At 37.4% G+C, this 22,097-nt stretch overlaps 1 protein-coding gene across 2 annotated transcripts; it reads left to right on the top strand.

The window, feature by feature from the left end:
• Positions 1-8,478: 8,478 nt before the first annotated feature.
• Positions 8,479-21,549, top strand: LOC140243379 (acyl-CoA-binding protein-like). Of its 2 annotated transcripts, XM_072323058.1 has the most exons (4): positions 8,479-8,607; positions 13,843-13,960; positions 15,196-15,258; positions 18,718-21,549. In XM_072323058.1, the coding sequence occupies exons 1-4, from the start codon at positions 8,602-8,604 to the stop codon at positions 18,792-18,794; spliced, it is 264 nt and encodes an 87-aa protein (XP_072179159.1). In that variant the 5' UTR covers positions 8,479-8,601; the 3' UTR covers positions 18,795-21,549. The 2 variants fall into 2 exon arrangements, with proteins under 2 accessions (XP_072179159.1, XP_072179158.1); XM_072323057.1 differs by lacking the exon at positions 8,479-8,607 and having other exon boundaries at positions 13,831-13,960.
• Positions 21,550-22,097: the final 548 nt, after the last annotated feature.

The following is a 22,097-nucleotide window of genomic DNA, read 5'->3' as shown; positions in this document are numbered from 1 at the left end:
TCATTAAAAACAAAAGAAATAAAAAGAAAAAAATGAAATGAAACCCGGAAGTGGCACCAGAAATATTAGTTGCGCCCCCCCCCCCCCCTTTACAGAATTATTGGATTCGCCCCTGCTATTAGGGGTCACGTGGCGCTCACATTGCCTATTTAAGCTAATGTGCATAGGATACAATGTACATGTATTACAATTACATATGTAATACCTCTGTTGCACGAGAAATGTGAAACTTCATCACTCAGTAGCATTTTTTTCTTCATGTCAAATTCTAACAAAAATGCTACCCTTGTTTGATGTTACTATGAAGTTAACTTGAACATAGATTAGCATTTCACTTAATTTGAGAATAGTAATGTTACAAAACTGCAGACAAAACCCAACACAATTAGCATATGAAGGTTGTGCTGATGGTCTCTTTTGTTTTCATCATGTATTCACAAGACATAAAAATAGATACATGTATTCATCAGCCCTTTTAAGTATGTCTCAAGAAATAAGCCCTTTGAGAGATAGGGGCATTCTAATTTATGAATTTGAATTTATGAATGAGACTTTATGCATAATTAAGAAAAATAAACGTAAGGAGTTCTCTTAGGATTGAAAAAAAAAAATACTTTATTCGCAGTTATGAAACTTTCTTTTCAGAATTTTCCCTGTATGACATTTGCAATCTTTAAAGATGGACATGGCTGTCATCAAGATGTACCGTAATAAGTAAGAATGGATCATTCTTGTGCAAAGCATTTTTTTTTTTCTTCCTAAGTTTGGAAAAAGAAAACTGAATGTATAATACGTGTAATAAAAATATACGAAGAAATGATTTACACCCTATTTGGAATTTTTTTTTTTTAAAAGAATAAAGATTGAACATAATATTCCTATTTGGAAATGATAACTGCCAAATGAACTCAAACAACAACAAGCATAGCCGACATTGCGCTCATAGATATTTTTCACAGAGATCAGTGATTGCACTTATTTGCTTCAATGATTTTGTTGTTGTTTTTTCCATAATATTGACTCCAACAATTTTGTTGTTGTGTTTTTCCATAATATTGACTCCATATCAAATGCAAATACATGAGAAATTAAAATACATACCAAAATCAACACAAATCAGCATTTAGGCCTTACATAATCTATAACTGTGAAATCGAATCCAGCTGTACTCTCAGCAAACAACAGATTCTTTAAAAGAAAAAAAAAAGAAGAAGAAAAGAATAGCTTGACACATACAATTACAATGTATATCCGTTTTAATTGTCACTCCCACCCAGTCGTTGTAACCAATGCTCCCACCATTCTTTCTACCGCTCCCCTCCCAACCCCACGGACCCTTCCCAGCATTTTCTCAACCCTCCCAACCTCCTTGTGGTTCCGGGTTTGAATCTTTATTCTTCATCAATGGAAACAAAGTACTCAGTACAGTAGCGTATTCGATCGATCGATCGACACGTGTGCGTGCTCTTTTTTTTTTTTTTTTTTTAAGAATATTTTATTCTTCATCAATGGGAAACATAATATATAAACAAATTTATACAAATGGATACAAAATTTATACCAAAACATCAATTTAATACACTCTGATACATTTTTTTTTCACAATTCATATACACTATCCATATATTTATTTTTTTTCTATTTTTACACTACTAATTCCTCATTCTCTTTTGGATTTTATTCCTTCATTACATTACAAATTTTATTAACTAAATCACTAACCAAAAAAATAATTTCTTTTCAACATATTCAATCCAACTTAAAATATCAATATCCATTGATTGAAGTTTATTATAAAACACACACACACACACAAACAGCCCCCCGACCACCCGTCCCCCGTCCATTCTCCCTCTTACTACCCTACCCCCTTCCCCCTCCCCCTTCCAACCCCCCCCCCCCCCTCACAACAAAACCTCAAAGGCAACTGAAACCTGTGTGTCCTGACATACCTTATAACACATATTTCAATACGAGTGCGTGGAAAGGCATTTCCTGGTGGATAGTGCAGCAGACCCTACTCTATTAAATAAAAGCAAAACAAAATCTCAATTCTTTTTCCAGTTTTCCCACTTTTGCAAATGTATTGACAACGTATTACGTATAACTGCTAACTTTTCTTCTTCTAACTTATCCTGCTCTAAAAACCTTTTAATGAAATATTCCGTTGGGGTGTCTTATTTTTCCTTCCTAAAAAAAGCAATTTCTTCACCAAAATTAAACTGAGCTTTTTTTTTATCTGGTAGCTCTATACCAAAAAAAAAAGAAAAAAAAAAAAAAAACTCTTCCCAACTCAACTGTTGCAAATCAACATAATCAAAAAAGTACTACATTTTCCCCAAACATTCCTAGCAAATTCACATGTATAAAATATATGTTTATACGTCTCTTCCTCTTTATGACAAAAGGAACATAAATTATCATTTACGAACTTAAACTGAAATAAATGATGATTCGTACACTACTCCATGCAATAATCTAAAAAATTGAAAATCCCTCAAAACAGAACTCAAAGTGCTACTTCTTATCCTGCTATAAATACATTTTATATCTTTATTAGAAAAATCACAAAAATATAAATTTCTCATTTTTTCTATCATCAAAGAATCGTCACTTATTTTCTTCACTAATTCAACATACTAGTAGATATCTTTGGAGGTAATCTTTTCCAAAGGAATTTTCTTCCCATTTCGTATAAAAATCATTTCCTCAACACTTATATCCTTCTCTACTTCTGTGTTCTCTACATTCCTTTTCCAACCAATTGGAAGCGCTTCATATATCTTCTGAATACTCAAAATATTTAAATAATTAAATCCTTTATCATAAAAATATTTCACAGAAAATAATTTTCCATTCCTATCCATTATATGTGTGGTAAATGGAAATATGCGGTCTGTTATTGTTGCGTCAATGCGTTGATGCGCGTTGTGTCCATGCCAATGGCGCAGTGTGCGTGTGGTTGGCATGGGCACAGCGCAACTTTTATTTGATGAGATAAGATGACGCAGATTTAATTGATTCTTGACTTTGACTTTGACTTGTGAGACAAATGGACGTGGACATAGTCTCTGCGAGCTCTTTGATGTCGAATAGTCAAAAGTTCGACTATATTTGTTATTCTGTATAGAGTCTAGTTATCCTGGCGCATTGGATGTACGCATGAGGATAATACGGAGTAACGGAGTTTATACATTGTATCGGCAGACTGAGACTGTTTGATTTGTTCAATAAAATCTATGCAACGTCAACTGGAGACTGTCAGCGTCATCATTAAGCCGGCTTACAACAAATGGTGTCAGGAGTGGGATGTATGACAGCCTGACGGAGTGATCCACTTCATCCAGTTGAAGAACCCTGATCGACGAATAACAGCCTCGAGTATGACGGAAAAATGGTCCACGTTTCGCTCCGAGGAGACCTGCTGTTTTGACTACACTTTGGTAACAGACAGGAGTATGGAGGAGTGCTGGGTAATCTTGATCTTGATCTTGATGGTGTAGATCGATCTACGTTGATCAGCCCTGGTAGAGCAGCACTACTCTGTGAGGTAGCTTCATGATGATCAGGCTCGTCGATATGGTGGGCTGGAGACTGGAGCTGATGGTCCGTCGGGAGTTTTGCTGTGGACGTCGGAGTGCGCTGGCGTGCGTCGGGGGCGGCTGAACATCAATCGGGATGCGAAATCGACGGTTACAGAGCTGCGATATGGCATCTCACGCACTGAGCAAGTATTTGGTAACTGAAATAATGGATGATGCTGAACTTTCGTTTAACCGATTGGACTTCATGCAGATTTTGGACCTATGATGCCATTTGGGCATTACGTTTTGAAAATGTTTGAAAATGACGTGTCTTAATTGGTCAGTTTAACTATGTAAGTAGTCATGTGTGAACAGATTGTTTCAAATAAGGATGTGCGAATTGATAATTTCTCTTCGACATCATTTGGACAGCTAGGTAATGAAAGGGTTGTGTGTAAATCTCGCTCTAGGCCATGCACTAATTGAAAAGTTTAGTGGGTATTGTGAAGATGGCACTGAAACACCTTTTTCTAACTGGATGGAAATGTTTAATCTCACAGTTGAGCCTTTCAATTTAAGTGATGAGGAAAAGGCTAGAGTTTTAGTGAACAACCTCATAGGGCCAGCAAGAGAAGAGATTCACTATTGTCTGTCGGATGAGAAGCGGAGGAGCTTTACCGAGGTTGTAAAAGCTCTCCGTCTGTGTTTTAGTCGAGAGAATTCTCACTATTTGCGGTGTTTGTTCTATAAACGTGTTCAACGTGATGATGAAGACTTGGCAGGCTTCAGTAGGGCTCTCATGCGTCTTTATGCAAAATTGGTAGATGCTGCAGACGATGAGAAGGAAGCTGCGGCTCTGAGGCAGCTTAGAGACGAAGCTCTGTCCAGTCAGTTTGTCAGTGGAACACGGGATGAGAGGGAACGAATTTTGTTGAGGCGTTTGCACATGAAAAATCGGGGATGCCGATTTGAAGTGCTTAGGAGAGAAGCACTATTAGTTCTCCGTGATGACTGTATGCTAGAGGGAGATGGGTTGAAAACTGGGAGTGCTGATGCTGGGACGCAAGTAGTGTTCACTGACCCGGTTGCTCAGCAGCTAGATCTTTCCTCAGATACAGCTGGACAGGAGAAGGAGGATGCCATACCTCCTCTTTTGGATGGGGGATCGCAGATTCTGGGTTGCGTTGATGTAGATGAGGGTGGTGCAGAAATTGATGCTGGGGGACATGGACATGAGTCATGTGATGAACAGGTTGATGCAAAGGATTTAGATGCTGGGGTGCTTCTAATTGCAAAACCTGTGGGAGAGGGTACCAAGAGGGGTCCCGAATTATCACATGAAGGTCAGGATGTTCAAAAGCATGCAAAAGTGCAGCCACTGAGCACTCACTTAGCGCCAAAGGAGCGGTCAATTCCAAAAGGTGGGAATATTAGTACTCATGGTGACATTGTTGTCAATGATGTAATAACAAGGGAGGCATGCATACCTATCTGTAACGTGTGGAAACATGGATGTCATGTTCAGGGAACGGTATGGGGGCCCTGGGAGTCCAATTGGAGACCGAATTTTCATGAAAGCTTGGTCGCTGCAGGTTAGAAATTCGTTGTCCGTCCATGGAATTCGTTGTGACTTGATTCGCTTACAGTGTATATAATTATATACGTTCATGACTGCAGCTGAAACTTGTGTACCATCTCAAGTAGCAATGGAATTAGGAACTATATGCCAATTTAGAGATGCAATGCGAGAAATGGTTATCAATATGATATGGTTGTTTTAATTGATATGTGATTGATAAGAAGTTTTTAATGAGATATTGGAATAGTGATATGAAAGCATTTGAAATCACTATTACGCGGAAAAACGAAGGAACTATGGCTATTGTTTTAATTGTTTTGTTGGCAGCTGAACAACATGGCATTCTGACAATATTAGTGGTTGTTCAGTGAGTCAGAAACTTTTGATAGTGAGAATAGATGGTCGAAAATTCATGCTTTGAATGATCCCTTAATTTGTGTGAAGTTTTGTCAATGAGCAAATTGTTGACTGTGACGATATGACACATAAAGCGGGGAAGTTACCTTTATTATTATATGCTTGCTAAAGCGGGGAAGCTCATTTCTGTTAGTAGTGAATTCTAATATTCCGTGACTTCACTTTGTTTTAAGTGTTGCATTTCCTGATATAATTGTGTAATATTGAGTAATTGAGAAATATTACTCTTAGAAGATAGATTATTATCATACGGGTCGTATGATATAATCGCGGGGAAGTTGTCGTGTTGTATGTACAATTTGCATATGTATTAAAGTGAAAACTAAGTTCTGGTAAGGGCTTGAGAACCCGTCTGGCACCATTTCATATTTGCTTGCAATATATCGAAAGAGTCTACAAAGAAACTTACCTGGCTGACGCGGTTTGCCGGAATGATGAGTCGTTTTGGAGTATTTTGAGAAAAATAATAAAAGTCGGTAAACCGACTTTTATTCCAGAAGGCTCCAGACTAACTCGGTCTCAGGGAAAACTCGACCCTATTTCAGACAATTTCGTGATCGCCATGTTCATCAGTACTCTATAATACTACGGGCACCGGCCAAACGAGGCCTTACTGAGCAGACAGGAAAGTGCGTGCTAATCCTGCACAAAACAAATGGACAGCGCGCGGTCCTCAAGCCTACTAGCAAAGACGCTTTATAGTACGCACATCACCTCAGTTGCTGAGACGCGCGGTCTTTGAAGTTTTTGTTGTTGTTTATCAATTGTCTTTGATTGTTTTTAGAGGTGCTTGAGAGGCGCACACTAATTTTGCATGCGCGCCAAAGAGGTTTTTGATGCGCGTGTTGTAACAACTCGGACCATTACTGCGAGTAGCCAGAACGCTACAATGTAGTTTATACAGGCCGCTCCCGTATGCATAGTACTGTACAATCCAGAGGGAAAACCAGTAGCAGTACAACTCATCCCGCCGTCAAGCAAAGCGAGGCCGAGTTATCCCCGAGTCCGAGTCTAGCCTGACCCCGTTCGGGTAAGTTCCGAGACTGAATGTTTTTGGTTAATATATCCCATTTTCGTCCTTACCCATCGAATATCTTGTTATTACAGCGTTATTCCGCACATTTCCTAGGCATACGTTCACATTTTGGAGCAAAATTTGACAACTTTTGCAGGCATACCAGAACTTTGTTTGGGCTTTAAGAGACCTGTCTATGTTGTGCCTCAATATAAATCTTAATTGATACAGACATTAATGTATGGTTTTATATACGACGCAGAACATTGTTCTGTTACGGCACGTTTGACGTTATTCTGGGCTTATACCAAGACCATTTTCCCGGAGAATCTGAACATTGCTTACTGACAATGTGGAACAACTGAGCTATACATTGAAGCGGAACTGAAGATAACGTATTGATGTGTTATTCTCTTGGCCCGAACCTTTATGCCATGTATCTGAGTTTGTATGATTTACTGTTAATTTGGAAGGTTCAAAGAGTTTCCGCCTTTGGCAGATTTCATGTATAAAGTTCAATCTTGCAGTATTTCGACGTTTGTATATTTGACTTCAAAAGCGGGGAACACATACTTTCCTGGAATATATATTTTCGTAATCTTCCGCAGTGACTGTTAATCCGCTCTGTATGGGATTGCTGTAAAGTGTATAATGATTTGACATGAAGAGCGGGGAATTTTTTGTTATGTATTATTATGTACAATGTTATGAAAATGATATGATGTAATTGGGATTATATAACCCATAGTTGTGTTATATAATCGCGGGGAAGTTGTGGTAAATGGAAATATGCGGTCTGTTATTGTTGCGTCAATGCGTTGATGCGCGTTGTGTCCATGCCAATGGCGCAGTGTGCGTGTGGTTGGCATGGGCACAGCGCAACTTTTATTTGATGAGATAAGATGACGCAGATTTAATTGATTCTTGACTTTGACTTTGACTTGTGAGACAAATGGACGTGGACATAGTCTCTGCGAGCTCTTTGATGTCGAATAGTCAAAAGTTCGACTATATTTGTTATTCTGTATAGAGTCTAGTTATCCTGGCGCATTGGATGTACGCATGAGGATAATACGGAGTAACGGAGTTTATACATTGTATCGGCAGACTGAGACTGTTTGATTTGTTCAATAAAATCTATGCAACGTCAACTGGAGACTGTCAGCGTCATCATTAAGCCGGCTTACAACATATGTTCCAATCTAAAACATTTTTTTTTTTCAAAAACAAATTTTCATCAAACCTGCATTTTCCTTCAATACGAATAATTTTATTATTAAAAAAAATACTTCCTTCCTTATTTGATTATAATTACCCCTTCAGCTAAATTCCCTTGTTTTCACTCATGTTTTCAACAGATCCCTGTAAAATTCCGATATAGACAAATTCAAAAGATAAATGAACTAATTACAGCAAAATATGAATTTACCTCCAATAAATGTTTAGTAGCAAACTGAAAATATTGTTTCCATTTCATTTCTTGTTTACCATTAAATAACCTTTTAACCCACATTACTCTTTGAGCGGTTATCATCAATGATGGAAAATGCATCAGTTTTACTTCCCCGTGTTCATAATCTAATACCAACACAGTTTTTTTTTTTTTTTTTTTTTTTTTCCCTTGCCAAATAGATTCCCAAACAACCGATTCCAATTCATTATATACCCATTCTGGCAAAGGGGTAAGAGACCCCACATATATCAACTTAGAATAAATAAAAGTCTTCAATAACTGAATTTTACCAACTAATGTCAAATCTCGTTGCTTCCACCATATCAATAATTTCTTTATTTTACTAAGCATTTCTTTATACACATTTGTAATTCAATTCGCGAGTGCATGAGCAATGATCGATTCCTACGCGTTTTTGTTCTTTCGATCACCCATCACATGCGCCATGCATCGATCATGCATGCTGGTAATGCCACAACCATTGTGCAGGCTCTAACTGACTAAGCAAGGACACACACTGTAAGGCTTCTACATCGGCTAGTCCGTCTGAGAAACACCGTATCCCTCACAATTTTTTTGAGCTGTAAAATTCACCTTCATAAAGATCACGAAAATGTCGGTAAGTATACTAGTACTCGACTGCAATGAATGTGTTGCGATGAAAGTTTGAGCGTTGGAAGGAAGCAATCCGAATGAGGTTTTGTGGCGAGACGAGAGGTAACGTTGATCGCAATAACGCGATCGAGCTAATTTACTCAGTGGTAGGCATGCTGCACGGGGCGCCCGGGCGGGGGAAGAGCGTCGGCGCGGCGGTGGGCGGTGCCCAGTGGTGGGCAAGTATACATAGCACATGTGGCTTGTGAGCGAGCATTGTTCGGAGTGGGACAAAGTTTTACTCTGTACTCAATAGTCTAACTAGAAATTCATAGAATTGGAGTTAAAATAAGGTTAGTTGATGTACACATCCCAATCAACATGCAGAAATGAGAGTGGAGATTCTAATGATTTATTGTGAAAATAATTGTCTTGAAAGTAAACAAAATGTAGACTTGGTCATTTGTATCTGATCTATGGAAGTTGCAGTGCTTGAAAGGCTTAAAAGGCTTGAAAGTGCTTGAGGGCAGGGCTCACTCAACAACATGATGCAATATGATATGCTGTGTCTACTGGAGATATGAAAAGCTTTAAAAAAACATCAGCAATATGCTGAATGTATTAACAAAGATAAATTGACTTGTGTCCGATACAGCAATGTACAGCAATCTAGTGCAGTGAATCAAATAGACATTTTCACCCAGCTATAATCAGAGAAGAGCCAGACTTTTAAATTCATTCCTATTGGCGTGGTTAGCTTTTATTTGTATGGCTGTGCCTGTAACAACAGTGATAATCCCCAAAAGTTTAAGTAGAAGCTAATGCACTGAGAGTAAGATTTTGGTGCTAGAAAATCCCAAATTATCAGGTGGGTTCTCCCAGTTTCAGTTAGAAAAAAAAAAAAAGAAAGAAAAGGAATATGATAACAACAGTGAGAGAACTCGTTGAGGGCTGATCTGAAACATGGCAGTTTGATGGAGGAGGGGGCTGTCAGTAGCCTCGACCAGCAAGTATTGGAGCTAGGGCAAATTTCTCCAAGACCATAATGTATAACCTGTAACATGTAATACTGATACCTAGGATGCCGTGCAATTTGGGTTTGCTCAGCCACAGAACAATATTAGCCTCCATTATGTTCCCTTACAATGGAGGGGGGGGGGGGGATGAACCAAGGAAGGGAGGTTAAGTCTTACGAAAGAAGCTTAGGATGTGGTTCTAAGCAACCAAGCTGACACAGATTTGCATGACAAATGTGCACTCCTAGTGCAAATAGTTTGTGTAAAGTATAATATTTGCTATTCCCTTGTGCATGTTGCACAGTACCTGTACCATGTTGTACATGTATCCCACAAAGTATTTAGTACAACTGCATTCTGTTAGCAAATGTTCCAACTTCCAATGCATGACATGAAGTTTTGTATTAAACACGCAATTGAGCTACAATGTACATTTCTATACCTCTAAAATGTTGATTGATTGAACAATTAATTGATTCCTAATTAGTGATATAGCCACATTAATGATATAACCTTCTTTACAGTATCCCATGAATTTAGCAGTTTTACTACCTTTTTAATGTAGTTTATACATTGTATTGCCATTGAGAGTAATTGAAAAGAGAGAATGCAGCAAATACCAAGACTTATCACTTCATGATTTTGCCTGTTATTATCTTTTTTTTCCTTTCTCAGCTAAAATCACTGTCACATGAAAGTTTTTATAAAGTGTGCGGCAGTTAAAAAATGAACTCATCTGAAGTAATAGTTCTCTGTATTTTTTATGCCTCCACCATGAAGTGTGGCCAGAGGCATTATTTGAATGCTGCAATGCACAGATGACTATCAGAATCTGATGGAGAATAGTATGCTTTTTACAGTAAATTGCTTTGTTCAATGCTGGGGTAGCAAAATGGACGGGATGTTAGAGGAATAAGACCTTATATTAACTAAGTGAGACATTTACTCCCCCCCCCCCCCCCCACCTCCATATTCCATATGTGCCATGTCAGGCTAAAAGTGCAAAGATGATGGCTATGGAAATAGATAGACCAACACACCTGTGGAAGCAAGAGATCACCCGGCACATTTCTGGACTTTTTAATGTCGTCCTAATCCTTTGGTGTAACCTGCTGGTATTGGGGGTAGCTGGATAAAATCTGTGCTGGTAGGTACACAGGACTTGAAATGTGGCACATGTGTACACCCCCCCCCCCCCCTTTAATTGCATGGTGGTTCTGACACAGAAGTATTCATGGACAATCTGATACACTACAATACATGTGCAGCATTTCATTTACGGTTCTACAAGAAACCCCTGTGTGACATGGATTTTACTTGTAGGCTGCTTTTTAAACTAATTAGAAGACCTACCAAAAAGATGAATTTCTTTCAGTCGCTAAAAAATGTATATGATGTTGCAAAACTGGATTCAAAAGTTCTTTATGACAAAGCGTACATAGATTCAGTGATGTCGGCCAACACCTTTTTTATCACAAAATCCAACTGTACATGTTGTAGGTATTTCTTATTACTTTCCGGTACCTACGTGTACAATCATGTGTTTTGTTTTCTCTTGCTGCAATGCAAAAAAAAAAAAAGAAAAAAAAAGAAAAAAAGGAAGAGATAGAGGATCATGCTTATGTAGTGTATTTGTCTAGACTGTTAAGTTACAAATGTTCTCACTATTCAATCTTTGTGTTCTTTTTTAATCATCTTTCATCCATGATTCATTCCACCTGAGTGTTTATTTTACATTGTCAATGATTAACAAATGACCTGATAATGTTTGATGTAGAAGCCTATGGTGAAGAGCCCATGAATGGTGTTATCGATTGAAGATTGCTCATGCAACTTGTTATAAGAGTTCAAAAATGTTTACTTAAAAGAGATTGCAGTAACCTTTAGTTACACTGTAGAAAGCACAAAAGTTTGAGAAGGGTCTGTTACACCAATTTCTTGTACATATGACTCGTACAGTACAGTATCTAGGCCTAATGTCATGCAACTCTTCATTGTTTGAAGATGCTTTTTTCCTAATCTCCAAGCTAGTGGCAGAATGTGTCGATGATTAGACAAAATGAAACAATGCATTTATTCTATCTCAAATTCTCAGGATGCTTTTACAAATTTTCTCTATCCCTTCAAGTGCTTTACAGTAATTTCTATTCCAGAAACACACAGGTCTGTAACGCTGTCTGCACAGATGATGTGCCTTCCTTATCATGTAGTGTACCAGCATTCGGTGAATGTATCAGTTTTTTTTTAAAATCTCCTATAAACTGCAAGGTGCCAGGATCCAGGTGGCATGATCAGATACAGTTTCGTGGAGATGGTCCGAGGGTATCACTGCAGATCAGTAGGCCTGTGAAAGAAATTTAAAGAGAATACCAACAGAGGGCTTCTAAGTCCATGATTACAATAGCTTTAAAACCATAGACTTTGAAAAGTGGATGAACATTTAGTTACAAAATGTTGTCATTTCGTTACAAAATAATCATTTCATCAACATAAAGACTGATTTTGTAACAAAATATTCCGTGCGACACTTGGCGCTCCATGGTTTTTGTCCATGGTTTAAACCACGGTTTCATTTGTACCACCTTCGTGACTTCGGGCCAATGTGTCTGTATGAATTCTTTATTTATTTATCTTTCTTTCTTTCTTTTTTCTTCTGTACAAATTTTGTGTATGAATGATTATCTCCATAAAAAGCTCAAGCCGTAATAGCTCTTGAAACCTACAGCATTTACAATATGTACACTGTACACGTACACGTAAATGTATGATATGTCATGAGCTCGGGATGCTATTTTTTTTTTTTTTCTGTCATCGCAGAATTGTGATGTTATTATGATGTCATCTTCCTTCTACTTCACATTATTGGCTCTATCTCTTTTCTAAATGTTATTTTGCAATGAAATTGGGGTACATGTAATGTATGTACAAAGCATAAAATTGACCTGACACGCATGTACGTGTCTGTACGTGCGCGTCCGCATTTCAAAATGCACAAATGCGCAAAAATCATTTTACACACTTGCACGTCTCAGACTACTGTGAGCATTTTGACCCCCACAATTTGTTACATATTCTGAAAGCTGATGAGTTGTAGATATCAGCTAATGGGTCTTCAAGACTGACAAAATAATTTGAAGTAATCAAATTTGTGCATGAAATGAAAAATATACAATTTCCTAATGACGACATTAGATTTTGAATTCATTCAATGGAATCTCACTTTGATATATTCGACCAATTTGTACCAAGATTTCAGAGTATTGTAGCCTATTAAATCGTTAATTGAATTCATGGTACAGTTGTTGGATTTAGTGATGTCATGATGGTGAAAATATCAATTGCATTTACCCTTGTAAAATTTGACCATTCTTTGTGTTTATCTCTACGGCAGTCCATTTTCTTTCAAGGCCGATTGACATGATTGTGTTCATTGAGCAATAGCTCACTTGTCCTTTAACAAATTTCTCCCAGATTTACATTGTAGCTGTTTGTTGGATTGATATGAGAAAATGATGATAAAAAATGACATCAAATTTCATACATTTTGAGCATTTTTTACCTATTCTTGACAATTTTTTGCAGATTTCAGTGTATTATAGCTTATAATGAAAAATACTACTCACAAGTTTAAAATAACAGCTTTTCAATTGATAACACAATCACTGCAAAAACATCAATGAAATTTAACCCTGTAAAAGTGACCATTTTGCTTGATGACATCATCAAATGTCAAACTTATTTGAGCATATCTCATTATTGACTTCATTTCAAATTTTTGTCCGTAGACAAATTTCTCCCAGATTTCCATAAGTTATATCTTTAATACCTTAACCATCAGTAAATGCCCTTTGTTTATTAATGACATGTCAGGATTATGTATAAATTTTAGATTGCAATTAAAGCGTAGGCTTTGATTTAGCAGGATTTTCGTGCAATACTCATTGTGTATGGCCAGAACCTGCAGCTTATTGTTCGCAAAATGCCAAATTCAAATATCTGTCCTGTGACGAACATTTTGCATTGCATGGCCAATTGCCCCCGATCACAAATTAATGGATCGCCTAATTTCTCAGTCTTAGTGACAAATTTCCAAGTCTAGCTTTTGTTTTCTTTTTGTTTTAGCCTCCATCTTGTTCTTCATTGACAATGCAGAGACATTCCTTAGAAATACTGTGCAATAACTGAGTATTTGCCAATCTGAAGATTATACAGTATTTGATCTTTCTTCTTTGATGTGCATACAGGAAGCATTCAACAAGGCTGCTGAAGAGGTGAAGAATCTGCAATCCTCGCCGTCAAATGAAGAACTTCTCAAAGTTTACAGTCTCTACAAACAAGCCACTGTTGGAGACTGTAATACAGGTATTGAGCTCTTTATGCAAGCCACTCCCCCCCCCCCCCCCCATGATGTCAGAGGTACCAAGTCACATTTACTGATATTACCCCATATGTGCTATTAAAGTGCTTTTTTTAGGACAATCCTGTGCATAAGAGTGATTGTAACGGAGTGAGTTAAAGGTGCTCCCAGAAATACTAAGATGCAGTGATTTACAAACAGCCCTTTATGATGAACATCACCTATGCGTAGATGTTTCTACATGTTATGGTCACATTGGAATGTGTGACTGATTGGCTATCATGCCTGTAGTATCTTGTATTGTTATTATTATTATTATCATTATTATTATTATTATTATTATTATTATTATTATTATTATTATTATTATTATTATTATTATTATTATTATTATTATTATTATTATTATTATTATTATTGTTATTATTATTATTATTGTTATTATTATTATTATTATTATTATTATTATTATTATTATTATTATTATTATTATTATTATCATTATTACTACTACTACTACTACTACTACTACTACTACTACCATTACTACCACTACTACTACTATTATTGCTGTTACTATTACTGTTATTATCTTTACCATTGAAACATTGATCTGTGATAGCTAGGAATACATTGTACTGGGTGCAAAAGGCCCATGTAGGACAGTATCTTCAGTGATGTGGAGCACTTGAATGGATAGCGTTATCTGAGAGAGAGAGCAAGGTGGATGTTATATATTGCATCAGATTTTGGCAAGGTTTGTTATATCAATACCGCCCTCATGAGTTTCCTTTCTGTAACAAGGGTGAAAACTACTGCCTGCTGTGTTGACTTCTGTCTGAAAAAAATCCCTCAAAATTAGATGCGCACTTGCAAAATTTTTATCACTTTTATATGGAGCAAATGGGAACTGAATATCAGTGTAAAAGCCTATACTGCGCACACTATAAACAAACATTCATGAACACACATAGAAGCATAGAAATGAACAATGCTAGAAGGGCATGACTACGAGCGTGAATGGATCTGACTAAAAATATCTCAACATACTGTGGAGATTACATTTTTGCTCTGGCTACTCTCTTGCTCTCAATGTCTTTGTATGGATTTTTATCATACATGTAGTTAATTCTCATATTTCTGTGGCTTTTATCTTTGTTATGTTTTTATATTTTTATGGCTTTTATCATTGTTAGATATTCTCATATTTGTATGGCTTTTTATCATTGTTATTTTACAGCTCAACCTGGCATGTTTGACATGAAAGGAAAGGCCAAGTGGACTGCGTGGAATGAGTTGAAAGGTAGATAAGCATTAACATATGACCTTGAAGGAAAACTCTACTCTGTGTTGAAATTTCCTCTGATAAGGGAGGCTCTGTCACTCATACAGAATGTAAAAACTTAGAAAGAAAGTTATGATTTTAAAGGTTTTTTTTTTTTTTTTTTCCAAGTCTGGACAAAACAGTGACATTGGTCATGATCAGGTACATATGCACCGTATCAGGGCAATTACGAGGATTAGGGTCAAGGGAAGGGGAAGGGTCTTGGGTAATTGTCCAAGGGGTAATTGCCCTAGACCCATATTGACCGATTCGGGTTCGTTGAGGGCAGCAGACATTTTATGGCACTGGGCGCAGCCATGAGCTCAAATTGCGGTGTCTAAGCCGACCCCCCCTGCTCTCCCCCACCCCCGGGCAACATGTTTATCGCGCACTTGTAACAAAGGTTCGCGCACTAAGCAAGCATTCGCGCACTCAGTACGAGACACCCATTGGCTAAAGCAACCATGCATCAGTTTTTCATTCTGCGCGCGTGCTAATGTAGGGGGGGGGGGGTCGGCTGGGACACCGCGTAATGGCGTTGCCCATGCCAAAAATACACATAGCGCGTCACAGAATCGGTCAATACACAACTGCTGTAGACAAGAGAGCATAATGACATTCTCTCGTAGGCTCCTTTAACTGGTCACACTCTCAATGTGAAAAACTGGAAAAGTGGAAAAGTCAGAATTTTTATGTATATGATTTGACATGCAGTAACCACATGCACCATTATACATTTGTACCCCGGGTTACGGTCTTCACTGTGAATGTTGTGTAGTGTGGTCTTGTGTTCTGGAGACGTACAGATACACACTGCTGTCATTGTGGCCAAATTTTAAAGATTTCAATCCCATTGCCAATTATCCTTGTTTTGATGTATTAACCATGATTTTACAATAATGATGATAATAAATGATGAATTGATGAAATGATGAAATGATTTTCTTTTTATGCCTCCGCCAACGAAGTGGCCGGAGGCATTATGTTTTCGGGTCGTCCGTCCGTCCGTGCGTCCGTACGTCCGTCCGTCCCGTTTTGTTTTTGTCGATATCTCAAGAACCGTGTGGTGGTTTTACACCAAACTTGGTATGAGGGTATATCCTTGGGGGATAATACTTTGTGTGGATTTTAGGGTCACGGGGTCAAAGGTCAAAGGTCACAGGTTATTTTTTGAAAAAAAGGTTGAAATTTCATGTTTTTCTCCATATCTCGCAAATGGTTCAAGGTATCTTCATGGAACTTAGTATATATGCATGTACCGATGGGCAGTGATTATCAAGGGAAGTTGGGGGTCATGGGTCAAAGGTCAAGGGGTCAAAGGTCAAGGTCAACTCCTCAAAATATCACTGCTTTCCTTATATTTATGCAATGCCTGAAGGATTTTTTTTTTTAACTTGATGTATGCATGTATAACCCAATATATATTCTGTGGGAAGTTTCTTGCCAAAAGGTCAAAGGTCAAAAGGTCAAAGGTCAAGTGAAAGTGCTAAATTGCACTTCTTCCTCCATATCTCAAAAGTAACTCAAGGTATTATCATGAAACTTACATATTTATGCATGTTCTACCTAACAGTGATTCTCTTTGGAACTGTGAGGTCAAAGGTCAAAGGCCAGGTTTAGATAATACTATTTTACCATTTGATACTAAAATTATACTTTTTCTCAATACCTTGAAAATTACTCAATGCATAAACTTATAAAAGGGTCAAATGTCAAGTAAAAATCATCAGTTCCCCCAAATACCTGCACTCTGACGTTTTAATCATTCATCCAATTAAACCTAGTTCTAGGAAAGTGAACATTCAGCACATCTGTGGCAAACCTGTCATTTTTATATTTTGCCAATTGTGTGAAACTTTCATTACACATTGTCAAGACATTGTACTATAGTCCTATTAGGAGAACCATGCATTATGGCGGAGGCATACACCAGTCGCCGTAGCGACATTTCTAGTTTTTTATATGATTATAATCTTGGACAGTGATTCAGAAAAAGAGTATTTTAGTCCACAAACTCTGCCAATGACATCTTATTTTCAAGTGCGAACTACTCATGGCTACTTTGTTGTGAATCATTATGCTAGGATGTGATTTTCTAATTTTCTCAGCTAATCAACTCTTTACAAGACAGTGCCTTGAACATGACTGTGTTTGAATGCTCAGTTAGTTTCTTCCAAAACAATGCATTAAGATAAAGGCAGGGTACAAGTGCTCATTGGGGAGTGACAGATGAATATCTTTATTGCCTTTCATGTAGACTGACTCTCCCCCAGAGACAGGCTTTAAGCCAATCATTTCCAGCCAGCTTACTTTTTTTTATTTAAGGGAAACCAAATCCTGCACATAAATGTGGATTGTATATGTAGAACACATCAGTGAAAGTTTGAGAAAAATTGGACAATTGATTCAAAACAAAAGGTAAACAAGCAATTAAATACATAGGAAAGTAACAAATCATGAAAACAAAAGAAATCAATTTTGATTGCATTTTTTTTTATGCAAAAAAGTTGTTTGATGTGTCTTAAGGAATTTTGACACAAAAATTTAGCAATCCATTAGTCTTTCTAATGAAGTTACAGGCAAAAAATATTATTTCATGCATAGATTTGCATAATAGATTCACTACAAATAGAAAATCAATATTTTTCTATTGTATGACCATATAATCTTGTAGTAGACATCGGGCCCTATGTTCTGGCAAAATTTTGCAGCAATCACGCCATTGGCAGCCGAGATCTGACGGGGATCAAAGTGATCCCCCCCCCCCCTTTTAAAACTTGGTCTCAAATAGCCCACTTAGAATAGGGTTAAGACTAATATTATTTCCTCTGCTTTCTGCAAGAGGTATGTCAAGTGCTCTTTCATTTTGCTAGAAAGTGAAAATATTTTGGATTTTCTTTTCAGATATTATTTTCCATAATGAAGTCATGAAACATAATATCCAGCAATAATGTCACTTCTAAATCGAATGTGTGATTCTCCTCAAACTTTGACTAATGTATTGCACTGATATTGCTGCTTTCACTCAATCCACATTTATACTTGGGTTTCAGTTTCATTTAAGAATTCATGTGTAATAGTCATTCTTCAGAAATCTCTGTCAGTTGTAAAATACGTGTACAATGTCTTCATCTAATATACGTTTGAAGCATGGCACAATGATTGCATTTGGAATAGGGGAGTGGAATATAGGTTTGGATCACATACTATTTTCCTTATGACATAAATCAAGTTCAAGTGAGATACATTCACTTCTTTCTCATTTGAGTCTATTCTTGGTATATTTTATCCCATGTATTTCTTCGAGATTTAGTTACTAGTACAAGTGTATATCAACTTTTTGTGCGCTGCAATGCACAATAACATTTAATTCATAATCAACCTGTTTTTGGTTTTGTTTTTTTTTTCGGTTCTCTTTCTCTCCTGTTGTATTATCAGGCACCCCAAAAGACAAAGCTGAGGCAGATTACATTGAGCTGGTAGGGCAGCTGAAGGCAACCTACGGAATGAAGTAACTGCACAGATGGCACACTCTTCCGAAGACAAGTGCAAAGAGCAAGAAAGCGAGATCAAGAATGAGAGAGAGAGAGAGAGAGAGAGAGAGAAAGTGATGCCTGAGTGAGTGTAAGCCATTTTATCCTGTCAAGAGAAACCAGAGTGCCGCATGGGCGCTTACAAAATCAAAGTCCATTTGATTTTCTTCATGCAGAACGGATGAGTTCTGTACTTTCACCGTGCAGTTGAAATTCACCCCCTTGCTAATTTTGTCGGCTCTTCCGTCGACGAGTTCGCACAGAACTTTGGGGCGGGATGCAAAAGAGTGACGGCTTTTGCTGCAGATCATGCATTTTCCACTTCATTCCATCAATGCTGGCATGGAACAAATTGAATCACTCCAAACCAAACTACCTATGTTATGTTCCCTGTGTTCATCTCTTGAGCCTGGGAAGAGCGTAAAACATTTTTATTTAATTGTATGTTTTGTTGAATCATATCACAGACATAATCAAATTATTTACAAGTGATTTGCAATGATTGGAAAAACCAATAGATAAAACCAAAAAAAAAAAAAAATTAAAGAAAGAGTGACAAGAAGTTGAAAATAATCTCCAATATCAAAGAAGCAATACCAAGCCACCGAGATGATAAATAAACTACATAGACTTGAACAGCTGACTATGTTATCACAGGAAGGGATTCTTCAATCTGACATCGTACTGTCAGCCCTAAACTAAAGATTGTAGGAAAACAAAATCGCAATCCATCAAGGGTCAATGAAATTGGGGCACACTCCATGTGTTCATGCATATTCCATCCACGAAAACCACATGTTAAAACCAACCCTAATTCTCAAACACTGAACTCATATTCTAATGCAAGCAAACACTCAATTGTGGAGCGCGTCCCGACTCCAGTGACCCAAGCTGGAAAGAAAAAATGATAATTTATGGGCACAGAATTTGTATCTATTGTAGGCCTTGTCACAGCCTAAAAGCATAAAACATGTGCAATGCTTTGCAATGCGATTAGATTCAACCCCACTGCCTGTATGCAGGGCTCGACATTCAACTTTCTTGTCTGGTGGCCCAGTCAGGCCACTAAAATCTTTCAATCTGAAATTTTTGCTGGCCTGACATAAAAGCATATATGACAATCCATTATAAATTTTAGTTGCCCGATCGGGCCACCAAAACATAAATATGGTGGCCGACACCTTTTTTTAGTATCCATGGGCCACCGAGCCAGCACTAAATTGTCGAGCCCTGCTCTACGTCACTAGTACAGTTAGACCGCACAGCAAGCTTCAGCTTTGGTTGAGAGAGTGGATCTGCTTCTATTCAATCACAAAGGAACACATGTGTAGAAGCAACAGAATGTTTGTGAGGCCTCCCAGTTTGGCAATTTTGTTTTCGTTGTGTCTTGTGTTTTTGTAGCATTTTAAATTGACTTTAATTTCAAAGCATCATCTATTCCAATATTTTGATTTTTTTTACCCTTGCCATATACAGCTCACTCCTTCAGGAAAATTCTACCAAATTTGTTTTATATCACTAAGAACTGAATAGCATATTGTAAGTGTATGCATGTAAAGTGTATTCCGTACTCCACCTACGTGTATGTGATTCCATGACACATCTCTTTGTATATAGAGGATTAGTTGTGGCAGCACGAATGCAAGCACATTGTATGGATTCATTCTGATTTTGCAAGGGTTCCCATCATTCTACCTCGTATTCACTTCTTAACTCTCTATCAGATGTACGTCAGAATATATTATGCAGTAGGGAAGTGAAGAAACACTGTGCACATTGATCAGAGCGGAGGACTATGCGTACTACATCACTGTGCATGGCGAATGTATGTACTGCATGGCCAGACATCCTTGGGACAGATAAGAGAGCTGTAACTCCGCTGTAATTCAGTGTGTCTGTTGCATTTGCATAATGCCATTTTACCACTCACAGAGAGCAATGTTACAATGTGTTCAGATTTCATGTACCCATTAAACTCTGCAACATAGGACCATCGTCGTGATCTTAAGGGTTGTTGCAATACACGTACCCCAAGGAGCAATCAGAAATTGATGTTCATGATTTACAGGTATTCTTTTTGAGATAGAGTTGTTAATGCCTATTAAAGAGAACAGGGGGTGTTTCATCAATTTAGTCAGCGCTGACAAGTTGTCAGTCTCTGACAATTTCAGTCAGATCATTGGTTTTGATTGGCTGAGATGCTCTGGTCACTGACTGTTACTATGGTTATTGTCAGAGACTGACAACTTGTCAGCCCTGATTAACTTGATGAAACAGCCCCCAGATGTTTTGTTGCTATGTGATAACCTGTTGGATGACAGAAGTCTAGAATACAATATTTGTGTACTGAAAGCGGAGTCCATTGCTTTACAATCTTTTGCAAATGGAATGTACATCTTTTAGCAGTGCATTGATGATGTTACATGGTTTTGATGCAATTTGTATTGTACCACTCTATGACATATTGTGTGTGTGAAATATTACACGTTGACAGGTGGGGTTTTTTGTTTGTATCATTGGAATGATGGAATAAAATAATCACAATCAACTTTAATGTAAAAAAAAACACAAACACACACAGCCTTAATGTGAACATGCTTTTCTTGTTTGTATGTTTGTTTGTTTGTTTGCTTGCTTGCATGTGTATATTGAAGTGTGTAATGGTGTCATGTAGATTGTGAAAGAGTTCCAGGTAAACTGACATTAGAATAGTGGCAACACAAACTAATGTGAAGGTAGTTGAAATAAAAATACACTGTAAAAGATGAACTGCAATGGTGACACGCTGACTATGTGAATTTATCTTTCTGAAACAGAGTACTCTTGCGATTCAGTGAATTTACATTTTGTTCATCTTTATTCGTCCTGTCAGTGCATATGAATACCATGGCCCTGTTTCTAGTTTCAATCACAATTCATAATTTTTCAAGATTTTCATGTTGCCAATATGCATTCAATTCTTTGCTCGTTTCATACTAAGTACATTTGAAATCTTGAATAACTGAGATGGTTTCCACTGTGCTGTGCTAAAGATACCAAAGGAAGATGAAAAGTAAATTGAAATTGCAATTTTTGTTACATGTATGTAGGGCTAAAAAGAAAATCTAGGCCTATACACATGTTCATACACTAATGTACACATGTATTTGTCAGTATCACTCCATGTTTGATTAATGAGGGGAAAAAAGAAGTGTCTTGATGAGATCATAAAAAAGGATCTAACACAAGGTAAAGAATCATGGCATTATCTCATTCATAATATATATATTTTAAAATCCTTGAGTG

This window comes from Diadema setosum, chromosome 20 (assembly GCF_964275005.1).
Source record: "Diadema setosum chromosome 20, eeDiaSeto1, whole genome shotgun sequence".
NCBI lineage: Eukaryota > Metazoa > Echinodermata > Echinoidea > Diadematoida > Diadematidae > Diadema > Diadema setosum.
Note: the sequence above shows the minus strand (reverse complement) of the source record. Positions and strands in the feature narration are given on the sequence as shown.

Bases quoted from the DNA above. Each gene is read 5' to 3' on its own strand.
- LOC140243379 (XM_072323057.1), top strand. From the start codon at position 13,831: ATGTGCATACAGGAAGCATTCAACAAGGCTGCTGAAGAGGTGAAGAAT. The intron at 13,961-15,195 runs GTATTGAGCTCT...GTTATTTTACAG, and splicing joins TGTTGGAGACTGTAATACAG to CTCAACCTGGCATGTTTGAC. The intron at 15,259-18,717 runs GTAGATAAGCAT...TTGTATTATCAG, and splicing joins TGCGTGGAATGAGTTGAAAG to GCACCCCAAAAGACAAAGCT.